This window comes from Drosophila yakuba, chromosome 2L, assembly GCF_016746365.2.
Source record: "Drosophila yakuba strain Tai18E2 chromosome 2L, Prin_Dyak_Tai18E2_2.1, whole genome shotgun sequence".
In the NCBI taxonomy this organism is placed as follows: domain Eukaryota; kingdom Metazoa; phylum Arthropoda; class Insecta; order Diptera; family Drosophilidae; genus Drosophila; species Drosophila yakuba.
In genome coordinates, this window is record NC_052527.2 from 2706223 (window position 1) to 2726492 (window position 20270).

At 44.3% G+C, this 20270-nt stretch overlaps 5 protein-coding genes across 6 annotated transcripts; all 5 read left to right on the forward strand.

Annotated features, from left to right (window-relative positions):
* Positions 1-98: 98 nt before the first annotated feature.
* On the forward strand, positions 99-948 carry LOC6526596 (probable proteasome subunit beta type-2). The gene is made up of 2 exons (XM_002087668.4): positions 99-256; positions 316-948. The coding sequence occupies exons 1-2, from the start codon at positions 166-168 to the stop codon at positions 870-872; spliced, it is 648 nt and encodes a 215-aa protein (XP_002087704.1). The 5' UTR covers positions 99-165; the 3' UTR covers positions 873-948.
* Positions 949-1067: 119 nt separating this feature from the next.
* On the forward strand, positions 1068-2370 carry LOC6526597 (odorant receptor 23a). The gene is made up of 2 exons (XM_002087669.4): positions 1068-1885; positions 1937-2370. The coding sequence occupies exons 1-2, from the start codon at positions 1170-1172 to the stop codon at positions 2358-2360; spliced, it is 1140 nt and encodes a 379-aa protein (XP_002087705.1). The 5' UTR covers positions 1068-1169; the 3' UTR covers positions 2361-2370.
* A 6-nt stretch (positions 2371-2376) lies between these two features.
* On the forward strand, positions 2377-3217 carry LOC6526598 (probable proteasome subunit beta type-2). The gene is made up of 2 exons (XM_002087670.4): positions 2377-2575; positions 2640-3217. Exons 1-2 carry the CDS (start codon positions 2479-2481, stop codon positions 3173-3175), a joined length of 633 nt encoding a protein of 210 aa, XP_002087706.1. The 5' UTR covers positions 2377-2478; the 3' UTR covers positions 3176-3217.
* A 7301-nt stretch (positions 3218-10518) lies between these two features.
* LOC6526599 lies at positions 10519-11714 on the forward strand. The gene is made up of 2 exons (XM_002087671.3): positions 10519-10646; positions 10701-11714. Exons 1-2 carry the CDS (start codon positions 10594-10596, stop codon positions 11635-11637), a joined length of 990 nt encoding a protein of 329 aa, XP_002087707.1. The 5' UTR covers positions 10519-10593; the 3' UTR covers positions 11638-11714.
* Positions 11715-15827: 4113 nt separating this feature from the next.
* Positions 15828-18580, forward strand: LOC6526601 (gustatory receptor 23a). Of its 2 annotated transcripts, none has more exons than XM_015197941.2 (3): positions 15828-17072; positions 18246-18404; positions 18460-18580. In XM_015197941.2, the coding sequence occupies exons 1-3, from the start codon at positions 16203-16205 to the stop codon at positions 18541-18543; spliced, it is 1113 nt and encodes a 370-aa protein (XP_015053427.1). In that variant the 5' UTR covers positions 15828-16202; the 3' UTR covers positions 18544-18580. The 2 variants fall into 2 exon arrangements, with proteins under 2 accessions (XP_015053427.1, XP_039227252.1); XM_039371318.1 differs by lacking the exon at positions 15828-17072 and adding an exon at positions 17262-18187.
* The last annotated feature ends 1690 nt before the right edge of the window (positions 18581-20270 follow it).

Consider the following 20270-nt stretch of genomic DNA (forward strand, 5'->3'; position numbering starts at 1 on the left):
TTATAAAGTGCACTGAAAAGCGACAAATGCGTGTTCTGATATGGAATGAGAGTAAGTGACTTATTGCTTATGTTCTGCTAACTGATTGTTTTCCTGTTCTTATAAACCAGAAGCTGCTAAGAAGGCTTTTGAAACTCGAATCAAATTGACTGAACATCATTTAAAATGGAAACCATTTTGGGTGTGAAAGGAGCGGATTTCGTCCTTCTGGCCTCGGATACCATGAAGGCCAAGTCGGTGATGTGGCTGGATGATGGTGAGTAGACATTTGAGAGTATATAATATATGGTAGTAATCTATTATAAATAATCGTAGAGAAAACAAAGACCCACCGCATCACGGACTACTGCATGATGTCAACCATTGGCGACGGCGGCGACTGCCTGCAGTTCTCGGACTTCATCCTGCGGAACATGGATCTTTACAAGGTGACCAACGGATACGACTTGACCGTTCGCGGTGCGGTGCACTTCATCCGGAGCAATTTGTCCGCCTATCTGAGGTGCAACATGAAGTACCAGGTGGCGTTGTTGGTGGGCGGATTCGATTCGACCACCGGTCCCGAGTTGCACTACATCGATCAATTTGGAAACTCAGTGCCCATTCGGTACGGTGGCCATGGAGCTGGTATCAACTTCTGCACTCCCATTTTCGAGGAGTTCTACACGTCGCACATGGATTCGCAGGCAGCCTATGATGTTATCAAGAAGTGTGTGATTGAGTTGTACAAGCGATTCGTTATCAACTTGCGCAACTTTGACTTGTTTCTGATAAGCAAAGAGGGCATAACCAAGATGACCCCCATCAACCAGGAGTCCCTCAGAGCGGATATCTTAGCTGGTCCCAAGCGAAGGTTATTAAACACAAAGTAATAAGCAAAGTCATTTATATTTTTTGTAACTTATTAGCGATTCCTTAATAGAATATATTGTTCTGTACCAAGTGCTATATAATTACTTCTTCACTGAATGGCATTAAAGGGTGTGCTTTTTCCCAAGTTTTGGCTATACCTTCGTGTCCTTGATAGACTTCCCTTCCAGCCCGCGATAATGATTTAATTGGGAGCTAATAACCCCGGGCTATTAGCGCAACTGACACAGATAGGTGATATAAATTGTCGAGTCCTTGCCGAATGTGAGTCAGTGGCAGAACGACACCAAGAATTCCAAATGCAGCTCAGCAAAAGCCAGAAATACGACTATTTTCGAGACCAGTTGAAAGCCTGGCGAATTTGTGGCGCTTTGGATCTCAGCGAGGGTAGATACTGCAGTTGGTCAATGCTTTTGTGCATCTTGGTGTACCTACCGGCACCCATGCTGCTGAAAGGAGTATACAGTTTCGACGATCCGGTGGAAAATAATTTCAGCTTGAGCCTGACAATCACTTCGCTGTCCAATATCATGAAGCTATCCATGTACGTGGCCCAACTAACCAAACTGTTCGAGGTCCAGCGTCTCATTGGTCAACTGGATGCCCGGGTTGCTGGCGAGAATCAGTCTGAGCGCCATAGGAATATGACCGCACATCTGCAAAGGATGTCCAAGCTGTTCCAAATCACCTATGCATTGGTGTTCATCTTCGCTGCAGTTCCCTTTGTTTTCAAAAACGAGCTAAGCTTGCCCATGCCCATGTGGATTCCCTTCGACTGGAAGAGCTCGATGGTGGCCTACATTGGAGTTCTGGTTTTCCAGGAGATTGGCTATATCTTTCAAATTATGCAGAGCTTTGCAGCTGACTCGTTCCCACCGCTGGCACTCTACCTGATCTCCGAGCAATGCCAACTGCTGATCCTGAGAATCTCTGAGATTGGTTATGGTTCCAAGACTCTGGAGGAGAACGAACAGGACCTGGTTAACTGCATCAGGGATCAAAACGCGCTGTACAGGTAAATCTCCTATCATTACTTTTCCAGTTCTGATACATTCGCTTGCCACAGATTACTGGATGTGACCAAGAGCGTTATTTCGTATCCCATGATGGTGCAGTTTATGGTTAATGGCATTAATATCGCCATCACCTTGTTCGTTCAGATATTTTATGTTGAGACCTTGTACGATCGCATTTATTACCTCTGCTTTCTGTTGGGCATCACCCTGCAGACATTCCCACTTTGCTACTATGGAACCAGGGTGCAGGACAGCTTTGCGGAGCTCCACTATGCGGTTTTCTGCAGCAACTGGGTGGAACAGAGTGCCAGCTATCGTAGGCACATGCTCATCCTGGCGGAGCGCACTAAGCGGACGCAGCTCCTCCTCGCCGGCAACCTGGTGCCCATCCACATGAGCACCTACGTGGCCTGCTGCAAGGGTGCCTACTCCTTCTTCACCCTGATGGCCGATCGAGATGGCCTGGGCTCTTAGTAACCCAGTGATTTCACTCACATTCGATCGATTAGTACGATTATCACTGAACACAAACACGAATATTTTCAAAGTAAACACACAGTAGTGTATCACCTGAATAAAATTTGCGGTTACCATGGCGATGGAAACTATTTTGGGCATCAAGGGACCCGACTTTGTGATGCTCGCATCAGATACAATGCAGGCCAAGTCGCTGGTCTTCATGAAAGATGGTAACATCCCCTATTCGTACTTCTGATGTTAAAAAGCACTTAAATGAGATCAACCAACTTTTAGACCAATCCAAAATCCACCGACTATCAGACTTCAACATAATGGCCACTGTAGGCGATGGTGGCGATACCATTCAGTTCACTGACTTCATATCCAAGAACTTGCATCTGTACAAGATTTCCCACGGCTACCACCTGAGTGCCAAGTCAGCGGCGCATTTTACTAGGAAGACACTGGCGGACTACATAAGGACCAACACCAGGTACCAGGTGGCAATGCTGCTGGCAGGATACGATGCGGTTGAGGGTCCTGACCTCCACTACATCGACTCCTATGGCGCAGCTCAGTCCATCAATCATGCAGGTCATGGTTGGGGCAGCATGTTCTGTGGCAGCATTCTGCAGCGATACTGGAACTCGAGGCTCAGTCAAGCGGATGCCTACTCCCTGATGAAGAAGTGCGTCCTGGAGATCCAGAGGCGACTGATCATCAACCAGCGCAACTTCGAGGTGTATGTGGTGGACAGCAAGGGAATGCGCAAGATGGAGGCCATCAACCCAGGATCACTGAACAAGGAGTCGATTAGCCTGAGTTGGTGAAACGGAAAACATTAAAGCCGTAGTCGGGCCAACTATGAAGCATCCTCTAATGCCTAATAATTGTGCAGTTGGTTTTTGGCAAACTTTTACTGTGATGCTCGAACAACTTCCAAGGGATTAGTTGACGTGACCGTTTGGATTTGAGTGGCCATTGGGATGGGAAGGAGGTGGGTGTATGCTACATGCCATGGTCGACTGCCTCCGTGTATTAGCATATGTGGCCTGCTCTTGTTCTCCATGTGAGCCATCTGTCTGGATGTGTGTGCCACTGTATTTGTTTGCGCAACAATGACAGAAGCTGCACTCGGAAAAACAAATAATACGTAGTTTGTATATAAGTAATTTTTATCTGTTGCATAGCCATTAGTCCAAAGTCCACAAAGCTGGTACCGTTTGCCGGCAATAACTCGTCAGATGTGGGTGAGAAAAAGTATTTAAAATACGTATTTCTCATGATTTCTCCAAGTGTGTGCCTCACATACGGGTAACATATACGGCTGCGAATCGGAAGCAGAAAAGCCAACATGTCTCTATTTCCCATTTGAACAGCAGTCCGTCAGCATGTCGTTGGTTTGGAGGAGGTGGAGCGGAGTCGCCAGCAAAACTCATAAAAATGAGCACAGATTGCTGCAAAAATGCACTGAATTGTTCGCTGCTTGCCAGAGGTTTGAGTGAAGGGGTTTTTCGAGCTGTGCTGCCAGCATTTTCCCGGATTTCTATGCTAGTCAGCGGGTTTTGTTTGTCCGCCAGCGTGGCAGTTGCCATTGCTAATTGGCCACACATGACAAAGTATCGCCAATTGAGTGGATCGCCCACTTGCGGTGATCGGCACCGTGAAATGTCAACAGTGACAAAGAAAAGGTAGCGCACGAGTTTACCTCAAAGGTACTGGTTTCAATGTAGCAACCAACTGGCTCAGAAATATAACAATGAATATGCATTTAAGCTACAATTTAAATTTGTCAAAAGCATTTCTTCATTTAGCTGTCCATGTATGGAGCCAATTTAAATATTTGTTTTAATTACATTTTTTTTTGGCACAGCATTTAGCAAGCTCAGCACGTAAAACGCATGTCATTAGAAATTAATTAGCAATTAGCAATGTATGGGACAAAAATCGCTTTGAATAAAATTAATCTATCTCGTCATGCAATATAATTTTATGTGAAAACCAACTTAAAGAATCGAATATCAATTATTTTCATGGCTTTCTTTTCGTTTTCATACTTTAAGTTTTCCTGTCGCACAGGGAACTTTATCGCAGAAAACTTTTGACATGTGAGCGTCTCAAATGAACGCGCCTGTCTCAGGACACCTGTCCCCCCTTTTTTCTCCACCTGAAGCTGTGAAATATATTCACAGTGTTCAAGGGGAGCAACTTTCGCGGCAGTGGGAGATAATGTGCATGTAACCCCGAGTCACTCCCCCATTTCACGACACCCCCCACCATGCCATTCCATTCCGACCGGCAATTTGTGACGTTTAAGGGCGCAACGAGGCAGCGACTTCCTGACAGGACATTAACTTTCTCGCATCTTCGCAGTCCTGGCTCCATCCGACTGTCTCGCTGTTTTCTGTTTTCTGTTTGCCGTTTGCGTGTGACGACTCTGATGATGATTCATGATGATGATCCTTGCAGTTTTCCTCCCCTGTCATTTTTCATGGCCTCGGGGCCAGTGGCTTGGGTTAGTTGCCTTTTTCGACAGCCTATTAGTTTTTATTATTTGCTGCAATTAGTTTTTCGGCCTCTACTGCTCTGCTCCGCACTCTTATGACATTTTCTTCGCATTTTTCAACGGAATGAGCGTCATCTGTTGCCGCCGGCAATGTTCTGTAGTGTGCACACAAAAAAATAAGGGCTATTACTTTAAAACTAACAAAGAATGGTTGAAAATATGTATGTACATTCTATTATAAGGCTTGAAGGATCATTGAATAGAGGTGCCCAAGCTACGAAGGTTAGTTTTACTCTTAGAAAAATTGTATATTTCTTTAAGTGCAGTTGCTGAATCTGCTGTTTTTCTCGCTGGCATTGACAAGAGCCAAACAATGGCCCGCTGGCTGGCTGGCTCGCTGGTATCTATGATAAATTATGGCCAAAAGTCAAAGTCATCAATCAGTGGGCCATGTTTTATTTGCCGCCCGCGGCCGTTTGCCATTTGTTTCGGGCCAAAACCAGAGGCATATGCAGCGCCAAAGGATGGTGGTGGACATATGAAAAGAGAAGGACGAGGAGCACCAGCAGAAGCAAAAGCAGAGCGGCCAAAAAGGATTAAATATAAATCGCAGACGCGTAGACGGCGTTGGCACAGGTGTCGGTGGCCGGACGACAAGCATTTCGATTTAATTTTCATTAAAATTCATGCATTTAATATGCAAAGGGTAAACTGCGGCAACAAAGTCCTTCTTGCCCGCCCATCCAGAAGCCCATTAAAATTCCTTAAAGACTCTGCCGCCCTGGGCCAGGTGACTCCTTTTCATTCTCGAGTGCTTATTAAAATTGCAAAGGTCCAGGATTTGCGGACATTATGATGCGGTGGCCTGCGAATTTATGCCGCAACGGTCGACATCAGCTGCGTTTTCCGTTCCTCGGCTGTTTAATTATGCATTTTTATCTGGAAGTCGTTGTGGCAAAAGGCCAAGCCGTTTTGGTACAACCGGGTAAACCGCTGCCACTTTTTGCCACTTGGGTTATGAAAACTGCAAAAATATACGGCATAAGCCAGGAATAACTGGATACTGGAGCGTGAATAAGCCGTTCCTTTCATCTGAGTGACAGATATCCGGCCACGTTGCGTATACGCAACTTCTGATTGAAAGCAGCACTGCCACGTGTTCGTCTATCGATTTACTGCCTTCTGAAGTTGGGTATTGATGTCGCCAGCAGAAGCATCGCTGACAATTGACAACTAAAGTTGCAATTAGGAGCTATGGCAATCCTTTCTATCATTTTTCCAACCACCGTGTTCTCAGGATTACCCAAAAAACGAGCACTTTTTACATACACGCATTCGTTTGGTTGGAGGTTTTAGTTATGCAGGGGAAAGCCTTGGGGAAATTAGCGAAAAAGGTAAATGTTTACGGAAACATTCGTTCGAATGGCTTTTCTTTTTCGGCACGCTGTTTATAGCACCCAGTTACATCATTAAGAAAAAAACATTTGAGAAACTTGGTAAAAAGGTAAAGCGAGTTTTTGATGGGGTTTTCATTTTATACATTTGATTTGCTTTTATAGCATTTTTCAGTAGAAAAGTAAAGTGAGCTGAAACAGTGTTTTAAAGCCTGCGATATTAAGGCTGAAGGCTGCCCTACTGATTGATCTCTGAGTGCCCTACACAGATTCTATTCCCATGGCATTACAAATTGCAACATGCATTCAGCCGCCGATAAACGGCCTATAAATCAGCCAGTTGGCCGGCGATCGCGTCAATATTCGCCTCTTATGCAACCAATTTTATTTCGTTGCACTCGACGGGCATAAATCACGGCTCCCGATGGCTGAAGCGGCGGGAAATTGGGCGTGGAGATGCAACCGTTGCTGCAACAAAATGTGCCCGGAATTAAACACCAGCGTTGGCATAATTTATGGGCACGCCGGATTCCGGGCTCGCGATGTCCGGAGACAGATGTGACATCAGCAATGACCATCGGGACATTAATACCAGTTCGTCGATGCAAATGGATTGCCAACTGCAAACTGAACCATCTTGAAGAAGTCAGCAGGATATGTACTATGGCAACCTAGTGTTAGATACTCCTTTTAATTGGTTTTGAATTAAACACGGTAAAATATTTTCAGTCGATCCTTTGCGACAGTTGTAAGCCAACATTGTTTGGCGAAAAAGTTGGTGTGTGTCCATGTGATGGAGTCCATGCTTTCCTGCATCCATTGCAGGAACATCCTTGTTGATAATCCTTTTGCCTGGCCACTGCCACGCACTGCAGTCGAAGGGAAGGAAAAATTCAGTGGGGGCGGCATATAAAAAGTTGCAGTTAAACTTTTCAGCATTTGTCAGAGTCAGAGGATTTGTTTGCCTTTGGGGCTGGCCAAAGCCAACATCCTGCCAGCATTCCGAAGCCTGCTCCTGCGAAGTAGAGCTCCTGTTTATTGTGTGTGTGTGTTTGTTTATTTTGCCCGTTCGTCCCACTATTTGTTTTCTTTCCAATTTTGTAATTTCAAACTTTTTCTATTGATTTCTTGGCACGCATGAACACCTCCAGCAGCAACGACAGCCAGCCAAGTTGCCAAGTTTCCTCGAGGGTGGCGACTGCGTATGGTTGGGGATTCAATTTAAGTTGCGGGGACTCAACTTCATCACCCCCAACCTCCCCAAATGATGACCATGCGTGGCAGCAGTGCAAACACAGGAAAAGAAAGCAGTCCATAAAAATACTGAAGAAAAACGAGGGATAGCAGGAGAACCGAGCGGCAGTGGCAAAAGTTTCCAATGCACTTAACACTCTGTTCGAAAGGATGGAATCGAGGAAAAACTGTCAGTGGCATTGGCAACACATTTATTAATGTGTCAATCGGATTGAAGACTTTCCAAGCCAGCGGGAAACGATAAAGTTTTTAGACAGCAAGAGATCCGTGGCTGGGATTACGGTTGCTGTTGCGACAAATTATTGCGAAAAATGACCAGTTGGTCAAGAGACAAAAGAAATACACTTTCTTTGTAACTAGGAAAAAATCTTGATAATCGTTGGGAAAAATGTAACTTTTAGAACAAAAGGTTAAAGCTCATTTTGATCTGATACCTGTACAGTTTTAATCAATTCTCCAGCGAAAATGGAAACATTAGGAGCCACAAAATGATTACATGACCCGTTCCCCAAATCGCAGACCTGATACTCATGCCCATTTCCATTTCCAGTTCCCCGTTTCAATTGCCGCTCGCAAAGGAATTGTAATTATTCGAATTGTTACTCGTCGCTTGCCTAATGACTATTAGCTAAATGAAAACATTGCGTGCCGGCGACATTTTATTCGAGTGCACCATCACCAGCACCACTAAAACCACCGAACAGCCCCAGAAACCACCCGCACCACCGCGTGCTTTATTTGCTATATTTCATGCCTGCCTGCACTTATCTCCGATTGTCCATCGGTTGGTTTTTCAAAGGGGGAACTGAAACCAGCGACTCTCCTCCGGTTGTAATGTAATTTGGCTTGGCCGGTTGGCGCTTCGATTCCACTTTATGTTCTAATTACTTGCACAACACAAAAACGCCACTTCAATTTGAATTAGAATGAGTGGGCAATGCCAGCGCCACCGACTGCGGAGGAGGATACGCCCCCATTTCGGACCCACCCCCCTCCCATTTCCCCATTCCGATAACGGTTAAACCTTCATACTGGCCACAGTTGGCGCCACAACTTTTAATTACAGCGGCGCAAAATTGCAGATGCACTGCCGCGGTCTGCTCCCTAGGCCCCACTTTCAGCTCCATTCCAATTCTCATTCGTATTCCCATTCCTATTTCCATTCCCATTTCCATTCCCATTCCTGTTCCTGTTCCTATTCCTATTCGCAGTCGTAGAGTCCTGTTCCCCAATGTCCCCAAAAACCGAAGCCCCAAAGCAATGGCCGTGGCAATGGCAAATCCAAAAAGCATATTAATTGCGCACTGCGTAGGCGTCGCCCGTAATGGTCTATAATCGATTTAAGCACGGGCATTATGTGGGCTAGGGTCTAAATTGCAATTTCGTGTATGACAAATGGGTTATCGGAATACTGCTGGCTACACTCGAAAGTATTGGGCTGCAAAATAAGAAAATGCTATTTACAAAAGTGCTTAAAAGTATGCAGAAAAATACTAACTAAACTAACTATGTACAAAAAGTATGCAGCAAGGTAGTTACTTATATTTTTGACTGCTTAGTATGCTGCAATGTAGTATGTTTTAATTTTTACTGCTTAAAAGTATGCAATGTAGTACTGCTTAAAAGTATGCAATGTAGTACCTTTCATTTTTGACTGCTTAACAGTAGGCAATGTAGTAACTTTTATTTTTGACTGCTTAAAACTATGCAGCAATGTAATAACTTTGATTTTAGACTGCCTACCTTTGTACAGTTTATTTTTAATTATTTGAGATTTTAAGCATAAGCATATTCTATTCCCTAATTTAAGTGCATGAAATGAATTTTTGAAACAGGCTCTGCGAAGCCAATGCAATCTAAAACCAACTCAGCTTAGTAGCTATTTGTGCCATGTTCGCTGCACCAACGAGTATCCAATCGATATTTGGCCATTGGTCCACCATCTTGGCTGCATATCCTTGTTTATTTGGTTATCCCTCATGAAGTTTCCTTCCAATTAGAAGCTTTGGCGCGTGGCCATCAAAATCAGTTGGACTGCAAAGACAGTGGCCCTCAATCTGCATGCTTGATCGGTTGACGGGTTGACTGCTTGATGGGTTGCTGGGTTGATGGGTGGCTGGCTAGTGGCTACCTACGATATGTGAAGTAAACCACCCAGGGCTCGTTATTGTTGCCCCTGGCTTCGCCGTCAATTGCAGCTGACGGTGGTGGCTGCACCACAAAATTCAACGCAATTTGTAAAATGAAATCGATTCAATTGATTGTTGACTTCGACAAACACACATCCACACCCACACACCCACACACCCACACTCACACATCTCTGTTTCCTGGATTGTATAACCCGCACAGGCAGGTTGGCAGGACGAAGAGGAGACGATGGTGACAGGTGTCTGGGGGTGGACGTGTTCATATCCTTGTCGTCCTGCCGTCTGTATGTGTGCACATACATATATGTGCACGGCACACAGTAAGCTCACGCGTGTGCGCGTGTGTGTGTGCACTGCACTTTGCTTGATTAAATTTCAATATTTACTAAAATGTCGCCGAACTCTTTCTGACAGCTCTGTAAATTTCATAACCGGAATCGACATAAAATATGGTCAACTGGGTGTAAATATAAGCTTGACAAGCGCATAAGTTGACTGAAATGCCACGCTTTTTTTCATCCAACACGCCTTTGTTGCTGGTAATTTGTTATAGTTTGTCATGTGCTTACAGCAACAAATGGGCTATAATGGGTTATATCCATCTAGATTTCATGGCTAACTGATATGCGGGCTTTGTAAGCGCGCATCAGATGGCCAAAGCAATTACTCAGCGGAGTGAAAGACAGGATTAACGTTTTGCTTTTGCCAATCAGAGTGATTCATTTGCATTCATAATTTCGAATTAAGACATATTTCATCTGTTATTATTTATACAGATTGATGAATATCGTGCAATTAAAACCCTCTGGTTATTTCTTTGGAAACTATGCTATTTGATGAATATGAAACAAGAGTATCGTTTTGCTTTTCCTTTCAGAACGATTTATTTGCCATCATAATTTCGAATAACAAATATCTGGAGTAAACAAGGAAAGTCATTGTCCATGGATTCGTTGATCAGAAGTTTCAAGGCCCTACACAACGTTGATGATTATGAGTGGGTTACCGCGCAGGGTTATCCATTGATTATTTCTTAATGTGCCATTTACAGAAATGACGCCAGATTTGAGGGGCTCAAGATAAAGGAGCCAGTAGCAAAACTATCCAGTCTGGATAAACTTTTTGAAGAACTTAACATCAACGAAGGAAGTTCTGCAGTAGAGGACTTGATCACCAAGCCGATAAAGAAAGAGAGTTACCTATATAAAGATTACTTTACCAAAACTCCCATTGATTTTCCGTGGCAAAAGGCCTTTGAGAAGGGAACTTCACTGGGACCCGACTTTTATATCGACTACGAGAACATCTTCGAGAATGTGGCCAACCTCGCCGAAGTGGAGGAGAAACTGGAGTTGCTCTACAGACCCTTCACCTGTGTCATGGACGTCAATTGCCGTTTCAATATGTACGAGCTGTGCCTGCTGATGGCCGAATCCCGCTTCGATCCGGGCAGTCATCCGTCCGTGGTCGTGAAGATCACCCATCCCAGTGCCCAGGTGAAGATCCATGCGGGTGGTAAGATTTCCTCCACCGCCTTGAACGCCGATTCGGCCAGAAGTGCACTCTTCAAGGTGATCAGGATCCTGAACGATCTCGACTACAAGGTGGAAATCAAGAACTTCAGCAAGAACATCGTGAATGCCTCCTTCAGCATGCCCTTCAAAATCGATCTGGAACTGATGAGTCGCCGCCATGTGGTCGAGGCGTCCAGGAATAGAAGCCGGCGACCTTTCACCACTTGGACCACCGAAAAGTTGGGCGTGAGATTCGCCGTCTTTCCCACGGGATTCGTTTTGGTCCTGCACTCCAGCAGTCACTTCGAGACACGTGAGGCCATAGCCGACTTCCTGCCCATCCTGGCCAGACTCAAGAATGGATATCCCACGGCTGAGGAGAAAGTGGGACAACTGGTGGGCGATCTTTCGTACAAGTTGTTGTGGGAAAAGCGCTTGGAGGAGGACAAGGAGGGCCTGTTGCTCTACTCCTAACATAATAATATTAATATATTAATTTAAATTCGTGCCTAGCTTTGTTTAAAGAATATTGATATCAAAATCCACCGAAATGCTTGGATGTCATAATCCACTTTTAATCGAAATGCAGATTGCCAGCTACCGAGTATCCTGCTATCGCTGTGTTTCGTTCTGCGAACATTTGTCATAAAGCAAAGTTCTGCACGTGCCCTGTTTACACTCGCCAGCAAAGTTGGGCAACTTGTTTAAATACGTGATTTATTCGCCCGCCAGCTGCTGAGCGACCACCGAACAACCAAGTGACACTCCACTCGGGGCAACCACTGCCACCATTTGCTGCATGCTGGATGGTAGAAGGTACAGGGTATAGGTGGTACATGTATATAGGGATCGAGCCTAGGCCCGGGGCCAAAGTTTCAGCAAACACTCGCCAAACAAAAACAAGTAACAAATGACCGAAGAAGTTGCAACTGCGAACGGCGAAAGGCGAACTGCAACAGGCGCATACATAAATAACGAAACATTTTCGCACACTTGCCGCAACTTTTGCCAGGAAAATGTCACATTATGCGGAACAAGTGGCCGCCTTGAACACGTTTCCGACGTGCCACAGCACCTTTCTCGCTGCTCCGGACTTTTCCACCGGAACTTTTTGGGTGTAAACATTACGGGAAGTCATACATTTCGTATTTGCGTAATTACCACAGGTGGGATGGGTAGCTGAAACGCTGAAGAGGATCTCCCAAACAAAATTCCTTAAAAAATTCAACTCTTTTCTAAAAGAAAATGATTTAATAGAAGCCCAAACTTCATCTAATACCTATTTCCAAATCATGCATTTATAAAATTGATTCAGAGGGACTTCTTGTGGATACTCATTCCAAAGTCTACGGCAAAACTTTGTTCATTAGATGTGCACACATCTTGCAATATCAGTTGCTTGAAATCTTTGGCATTTTAATGCCCTTTCACAACAAGCAACTGGAAAAAGTAATCGCATGCGCACATACTCGTAGGAAACTCTAATGTGCCAGGGGATATCTAAATTGAACGAGAAGAAATTTCGATGGCAAAGCAAAATAATACGCAATTTATCTATGTTTGGCAGAGGTAGGCGAACTTCGAGGGCCCAAGGCGCTTTTTGGCCAAAAATATGCTGGAATATTGAGAAAAAGCGAGCAGAGAAAATGGGTGGAAAAACTACCGATACGATATGAATCGAGCAGGGGGGAAATGCGAGGGAATCCGATTAAAAAGTTGAACCATCAAAGTTTAAGAAAGGAGACGAGCGCGCAGAGCTGCAGATTATGAATTATGCATTCTTGCCCAGGGACTTTTCGCTTCAAAGCCAAAGCCAAAGCTAAAAAAATTATCCAACGCAAAAGGGTTGCGGCTGCCTTTGAAGATTAGACAAGTTTCCTGGGAGTCCCGAGTCCGCAGTAACTGTTTTCGCATTTATAAGTGAGCATAAACGGCATAAGGGCAGGAAACCGTATTGGATTCCAAATGAAAGAGTGCCGAGGACGAAAAAGGACTCGACGCTCGTAAGAATTTATTAGCAGTGTAGCAGTGAACGAATGTCGCCAGAAGTGCTGGCCACTTTCATTTTGTGTCTGCGGTTAACCGCAAGGATTTCACTCTCCAAAAGGTGTCGCAAATGGACTTTTGCAATTTTAATAACTACTCAAAGTGGCAAACTGGTTCGTTAACTAGCCGCACACACACAAACACACACCGCACCGAAGGACTTTTTGCATATTTAACCAACTTGAATTTAAATGGAAATTAATCCGAGTCCAGAAGCTGCGGCTTCCCAGCCCGCAAATGTGTTTGCTTGGAAAAATGAAACAGCAAACGAATTATTGCGTATTCAGTTTCTCCGCACACGTAAATATTTCAGTGGCCAAGACGACAAAGGATTCGTTGGCCTTTGCAAACAGAACAGGGGGTTATTCAATCAATACAGTAAGCAAATTGTGAATGCATTATGCATTTCGCGACATTTTCTTAAAGCTGCAGAACCAAGAACCTACAAATCCGCAGAATGATTCAGAATATGCTGCTCAAAATATTCTAACCCCATGTCAATGAGATGCGGGGTGGAAATACATAAATCTAAAATTCCAAGCGCCAATAAATTTTCATTTTGATAAACCCCCGTAAGCCTTTTCATGGCCGAAAACAAACTTCTGTGATTTATGAAGTTCTCGGCTACTGCTTGACTTCTTCGGCAATAAAACACAGAAGCCCATCACTGTCGTCTATAAACCCAATACAAAACTTATGCCCCTCATAAGTATTCCAAGTTTAAAGACTCGATTTAGAGACGCGAAATATATAAAAATATGAATCACTAATCTTTATGAGGCGAACCAGTGTTTTTCTGGTCATAAAACGCGAAAAGTTTTCGCGCAAATAAACCAAAGTGTCGATGCGTTGATAAAAACCGTTCATTTGTTAATAAAATTTTCATAAAAATCAACGATTTAAATTACAATAACATGGCATTTGCCGCTGGCCGTTTTGGTCACAGCTTGTCCTGATTGAAATCCATAAACCATAAGCAAAATGAGACATGTTTGCCCTCCAATGTTGAAGCGATTCCTCGCCTGCTGTGAGGCGATGGAGAGAGAGGTTATATCCGGAATCCGGATAACGATGGGGGACATGTCATCATGGGCGACATTTGCGTCAGCTGGCGATCAAAGTCAAATTAAATTGGCACAACTTTCCTATGTCACATATGGCGCATAGCAAATGACTCGTTTTGCACCAAAGAAATTGCTTAGTGCCAATTATGGATTTTTGTCTGGAACGTGACCAAATAAATAGCGAAAATAACACATGTAAAGTTGAACAAAAAGTGCAAACACTTTTTGCCATAATTTAGTTAATGGAAAATGCCCGCCAGCTCTAATCCTGCGATTATTTGGAAATATATTCACAAACGCAACTAGCTAATTTGCATTTACATTAATCGATTGACTTTGGGCTTTGTTCATTTATTAATGTGTTAATTAGCTCAATTACTGCAGCGGCCAACAGTGCGTATGCGCGATATCCAAGCACATGACTTTCAGTTGCCCATATTCAGTTGTTTAGAGAATGCCGACCACTCGTCACATTTATAAAAATTTTATCAAAGGAGCATTCCTATGTGTGTACGGCATTTGTTGTTTTTTCAATTTGGGCTCCTTTCGTTATGTCAAAGAAACTGGAAGGCTGAGGAAACATCACGTCTGCTGGCAATGGATAGTTTTTACCGTGTGCCTGAAAGCCGCTCTTCTCTGCTTGGAAATACCCTTTCTTTTCGTGTGCTTTGGCATTACCCATTACTTCTTGAGAGGAGATTCAGAAAACCTGGCGGAGAATGGCATCTACTACTGTGTGCACTTGGTATCCCAAGTGGTCATGTCCACTATATCCACTTTCTGGCTGCTGCTCTTAAGCCATAGTTCATCCTACAACTCGATGTTCGTATCTGTGGGGAATAGAGTTCTCCAGATGAATCGCGTAGTTAGGAGCACTTTTGCAGCTGAACACACAAGTTATGATGAGCCGCTTGTTATCGGTTTTGTGATTAAAGTTCTACTTACTTTGCATCATATAGTGGCGCAGTATACGCCGCACGACAAAGTGTTAATCAAAGTGCGATTTCCCACGGTGAATGTGATCATATTTGAGCTATGCTATTGCTGCTACTTCCTGTATCAACTGGTTCTCCTAAGCTGGCTACAAGCCATAAATACTTTCCTAAGTTCTTATATTCAAAATGCAAAAGACTGTGCACAACTCAGTTCCGAGTTGAGTCGCAAGTTAATAGCTTTCTTCGATGTCTACAGAGAGTTGGGAGTCATTCACTTTCGGATATCAAGGACTTGGCTAAGGACCTCGTCCATGCTGTTTATCAGTATTTACTATACCGCCCACGAAAGTACCTACACGTTCTACTGCTTGTTTGCTCTGTCTGAAAAGCCAATGATTGATCGAGTTTACTTGTTGATTTTTAAAAAACTGGGCACCTGCTTGCATCCACTTCTTGCGGTCTTGCTTATGGGAATTGCCAACGATCGCTTGAGTCAATGCGAAGCTCAGCTCTCCCAGAATATCCTGCTCGTGGAGCTCCTGCACTTGCCGCAGGACCACTTAGTCCTGCAACAGTTTGCCAGACTTATCAGCTGCAAGGTAAGCTTGGCATAAGTGATACATTTGGTTTATTTACTCATACTATTAACATCAAATCCACAGCATCAAGCTCTTCTGCTGCAGCAGCAATCTCTGCCCATTCGGAACTTTATCTGGAACAGAAAAATCATTTGCGATCGGGATCTTGTCTTTGAAATCTACGTTTACCTCATCATCAATGCCACAACATTTCTGCAGTTTTTGATAAGCGACAATAAGAGCGTTTGCGAGGAAGGACTTTAGTAGTTCACACATTTATCAACATTAAGTGCAAAATGGCCAGTCATGATTCAATTAGCTAGCTGATTGTTATAGAGTAATGATTCAGTTAACTAGCTGCTTGTTATGGAGTAAAACAATACTAAGCTCAATCAGTTTCAGTTTGTAGAGGGAACATGAAGACTCTGGAGTGCCTTACCCGTCGTTTTCTGCAAGTTATCTTTTCTCTACTGGGCCTGGTGCCACTTCCTCCTGTTTCGCAGTGGAGATGGCTGTTCCTATCATTGGCCATTCGCTGCTGCTGGATAGCTTACATTATGTATTTGCTGGAAGTTGCCATCAGCTTTTCATGGGTGGCCATCGAAAGTGTAGGCAATGCAGTGGGCACCGCGCTGTTCGTGGGCAACTCCGTGCTGGGACTTGCGCTCCTGCTGGAGAGTGTCCTTAAGCAAAAGACCCACAGCCAGCTGGAGGATCTGCGTGTTCAGACGGAGTTGCAGCTGCAGAGACTTGGCATGTTTGGCAGTTCTCGCCATGCGGCTTATCTATTGCCACTGATAGGAGTACAGTTTGCTTGCGATCTTGTGAGACTGGCGACCAATTTTGGGAAGACGGTATCGCCCGTGTTTGGTATATCCTTGCCACTGATGTGGCTGCTGCGGTATCGCTACGTTCAACTGGTGCAGCACGTCATGGATCTGAACCAGAGATCCATCCAGTTGCGCCGATCCCTGTTGTGCCTGGCCTCCGGCAATGATCTGTGGCAGCCCTACGGAGTCCAAGAGTGCCTTCAACTCCAGACGCTTCGCAGCGCCTACGAAAGGATCTTCGAGTGCTACGATACCTTCAGTGATTGCTATGGATGGGGTATGCTGGGTCTCCATTTGCTGACCAGCTTCCAGTTCGTGACCAATGCCTACTGGATGATCATGGGCTTGTACGATGGCGGCAGTGTGCGTGCCCTGATCTTCAACGGCGCCACTGGGATCGACTTTGGCACTCCGATTGCCACTCTATTTTGGCACGGCGATTCAGGTGCGGAAAATGTAAGTAAAATCCAGGGATACTTTAATTAAACCACCTTTCATTGGCTCCACTGTTAATCAGCTGTATGTGCATTTGAAAACAATCAATCAGGCAGAGCACAATGCTGAGTGCTAAATGCCAAGTTACTGGCAAATCATAGTTAATAAACGATGACAATGATGGATTGTCACTTTGTCCAGCATGTCTACTGAATTTCCATCCAATTAAATCCCATTTAGTTACAATGTTTCCACCAACAAGAGTGCAAGCAACCGCACGAGTGGTTCTTAAGATTTTCCAACTCAGTTTATTGGCATTTTCCTTGAGATCAAGCAGACTGTCTCGTTTGGCACTGTGGCTACGCTTTTTGAGTTGGCTAACCTGGTTTATATTCATATGGACGCATAGTGTGATATTAGCTCAATACTTTGACTGCCCTTTGGACTGCACACTGCGGCATATGCTCACATTTTTCCAGACGGTCTCACATGCCTTCATTGTGGTCACCACGTTCGTCAATGGTTTCCGAGTCCAGGATCAGCATCAGGATCAGTTGGACGAAGTGATGGTGTTTGAGGACAGTGATCCCTGGGTGGCTTTCACTGCACTGGCGATGCTGATTCCCGTTGTGGGTGTCGAGTATTTGGTGTGCTCGAATGCGCCTGAATATCCCTTTCGCATCAGGATCTATCACCTGAAAATGCTGCCCAGTATCCTGGCGCTGCAGTTGCAGATAATATCCTTTATTCTGGAGGTGATGAAGGTGAACATACGGGTGCGCCACACCAAGCTGCAGCTGCAGATCCTGGCCAGGGAATTATCCAGTCGTTGGCCACAGCGGAAGCTACAGCCGCTGTTTTTCGATCAGCAGATTTATCGGGTCAAGGATTTGAAAAGTCGCTATAATGAGCTGCATCATCTGTTCGTGCGGATGAATGGAAGTTTTGGTGGCAGCCTGCTGACCATCATCATTGTTTACTTTGCCCTCTTTGTTTGCAATTCCTATTGGCTTTTCGTGGATATCAGAACCACACCCCTAAGGACATATGCCATCTTGGTCAACTTGGGGTTCATTTTCAACGTGGCCCTGCAAATGGCAACTGCTTGCTGGCACTGCCAACAGAGCTTCAATCTAGTGAGGAGCCTTTGGATAGTTCTTCTGTTCTATAAACATATTGCAATCATCTTTTCAGGGCCGTCAAATCGGTTGTCTCATTTCGAAGTTGGTGAAACCCCAGGGCAGCAAGCGATACAATGATTTGGTGAGCGAGTTTTCGCTGCAAACACTGCATCAGCGTTTTGTGGTGACCGCCAAGGATTTCTTCAGTCTCAATCTGCACCTGCTCTGTAGCGTAAGTACATCGAGTTACACTGAGGGAAAAAGTAATTAACTTATATCGCACACAGATGTTTGCAGCTGTGGTCACATATCTGGTCATTCTCATACAGTTCATGTTTGCTGAAAGAAGTTCTACGCGAAGTAACCAATAGTATTTTGCTTATAATAGTAAATGGAATAAAATGCAGAATGTGCATATATATCTTGGTTTCTTTTCCCAAAAGAGTCTGCTAAGTTTGCAGCCTAAAACTATTTAAATGCTCAATGATTTAATTATGAAACACACATTCACTCGGCGGCACAGAGAGAATCCTATAAGTTGTCACAGTTCCTAGTATAAGTGTGTAACCCTAATTATTTATGCCGCCCACGAGTTGGGCGTGGTTTGGGCTGAAAGTTAGATTGCGCAAAGTTTTATCTTCGTTTTTCTTAAGCGCATTTTACAAGTGGAAAAGGATGAGGAAGGATGTGGAAGGTTGTGGAAGGTTGTGAAGGAGGCAGTAGAACTACTTCACGCATATTAAACTGACATTTCACAAGCAGAAAACTTTTTCTAATATGCAAATTCATGGCGACTGGGATAAAACTAAACTGGGAGTGGGATCGGGCTGAAACAGCCGCACATCCTTGAATTAACACGTGCGAGTTCGCATTAATTTGTGTAAACTGGTGTTGGAACTGCTCGGGGTTATTTGCCGGATACGTTGGCAAGGATCTGGATGGGGATCGGGATCTGGTTGTGCTCCTAGTAGTGCTGCAGGAGCAGTTTTTGTCGTTAGCTATGCAAATGCCGGGCCATGTAAATATTATTTACCGCACCAGCAGATGCTCAAGATGTAACTGTGCCGCCACTTCTGGCCCGAAATTAGCATATAACAACTGTGGCAGAGTCGCTTATAAATATTTATGAGCCGCCTGGATTAGCACCACTTGCCGTGTACTCTTTTTGCCGCTTAAATTACTCTTCTGTGGGCTGAAAATATCACTCCTAATGCAGCATGTACTTTACCTTTTTATGCAGGCAGAGTGCCCATCCTTTTCCAATACTAGAATTAGTACAAAACTATACCGATTGCATTTTCAAGCTAACCCATCTCTAATTTGGCCAAGATGACTCGTCATTTATACACAGAAACTACAACTGAGGTGAGTGCAAAGGTCTAGTGATATTACAAGAAAAACTATTGCATAATGTGTTTAATCCTAGACCAAATGGAGGCCAAACTAATCTGGGAATCGATGCGGCCGCGCGAAGTGCCCTTTTCGCAGCCCATGGACGAGACAGAAGCCAAGTTGGTCAGGGCCTTCAAGAGAACCCATCATCCTGAAGCTTTTGAGGCCTCGCAGGATAAGAACACGTCGAGTTCCATTTGCAGGAAGTGCCTGCTCTTCACCAACGTCTGCAGGACCCTCGGGAGCCAGGTGAAGGAGTTCGAGGAGCACTCGCTGTCAATCCAGACGATATCCAGAAGGTATTCCAGTTGAGCTCAGTTCCTGAATGGCACAACCCACGGAGATCCTGGGAGGAAGGACTAAGAGACCTGGATTAGTTTAGCATCACATTTCATTGTCATCAGCTGGTAGTAATGCTATTTACAATATATTTTTTACAGTATATTTTTCTATAACCTGCAGTGTATATCTCTCTACTTGGCAAAGGCTTTTTTGACAAAATTCCTACCTTTAAAACTCAATCTAAGCGCTTTGGCAATTGCTGTTTAAGTTTTGCTTGCGGGGGAGAATGCTAATTGGTTTTTAGTGAATTATTAGCCAATCCAACTTTTGGGACTAATAGAAACTTGCATGCATGAATATTTTATCCACTTTGCGAACTGTTCAACTTTTTTGATGAATTCCCAATTTGAAGGAGGCTTTGTCT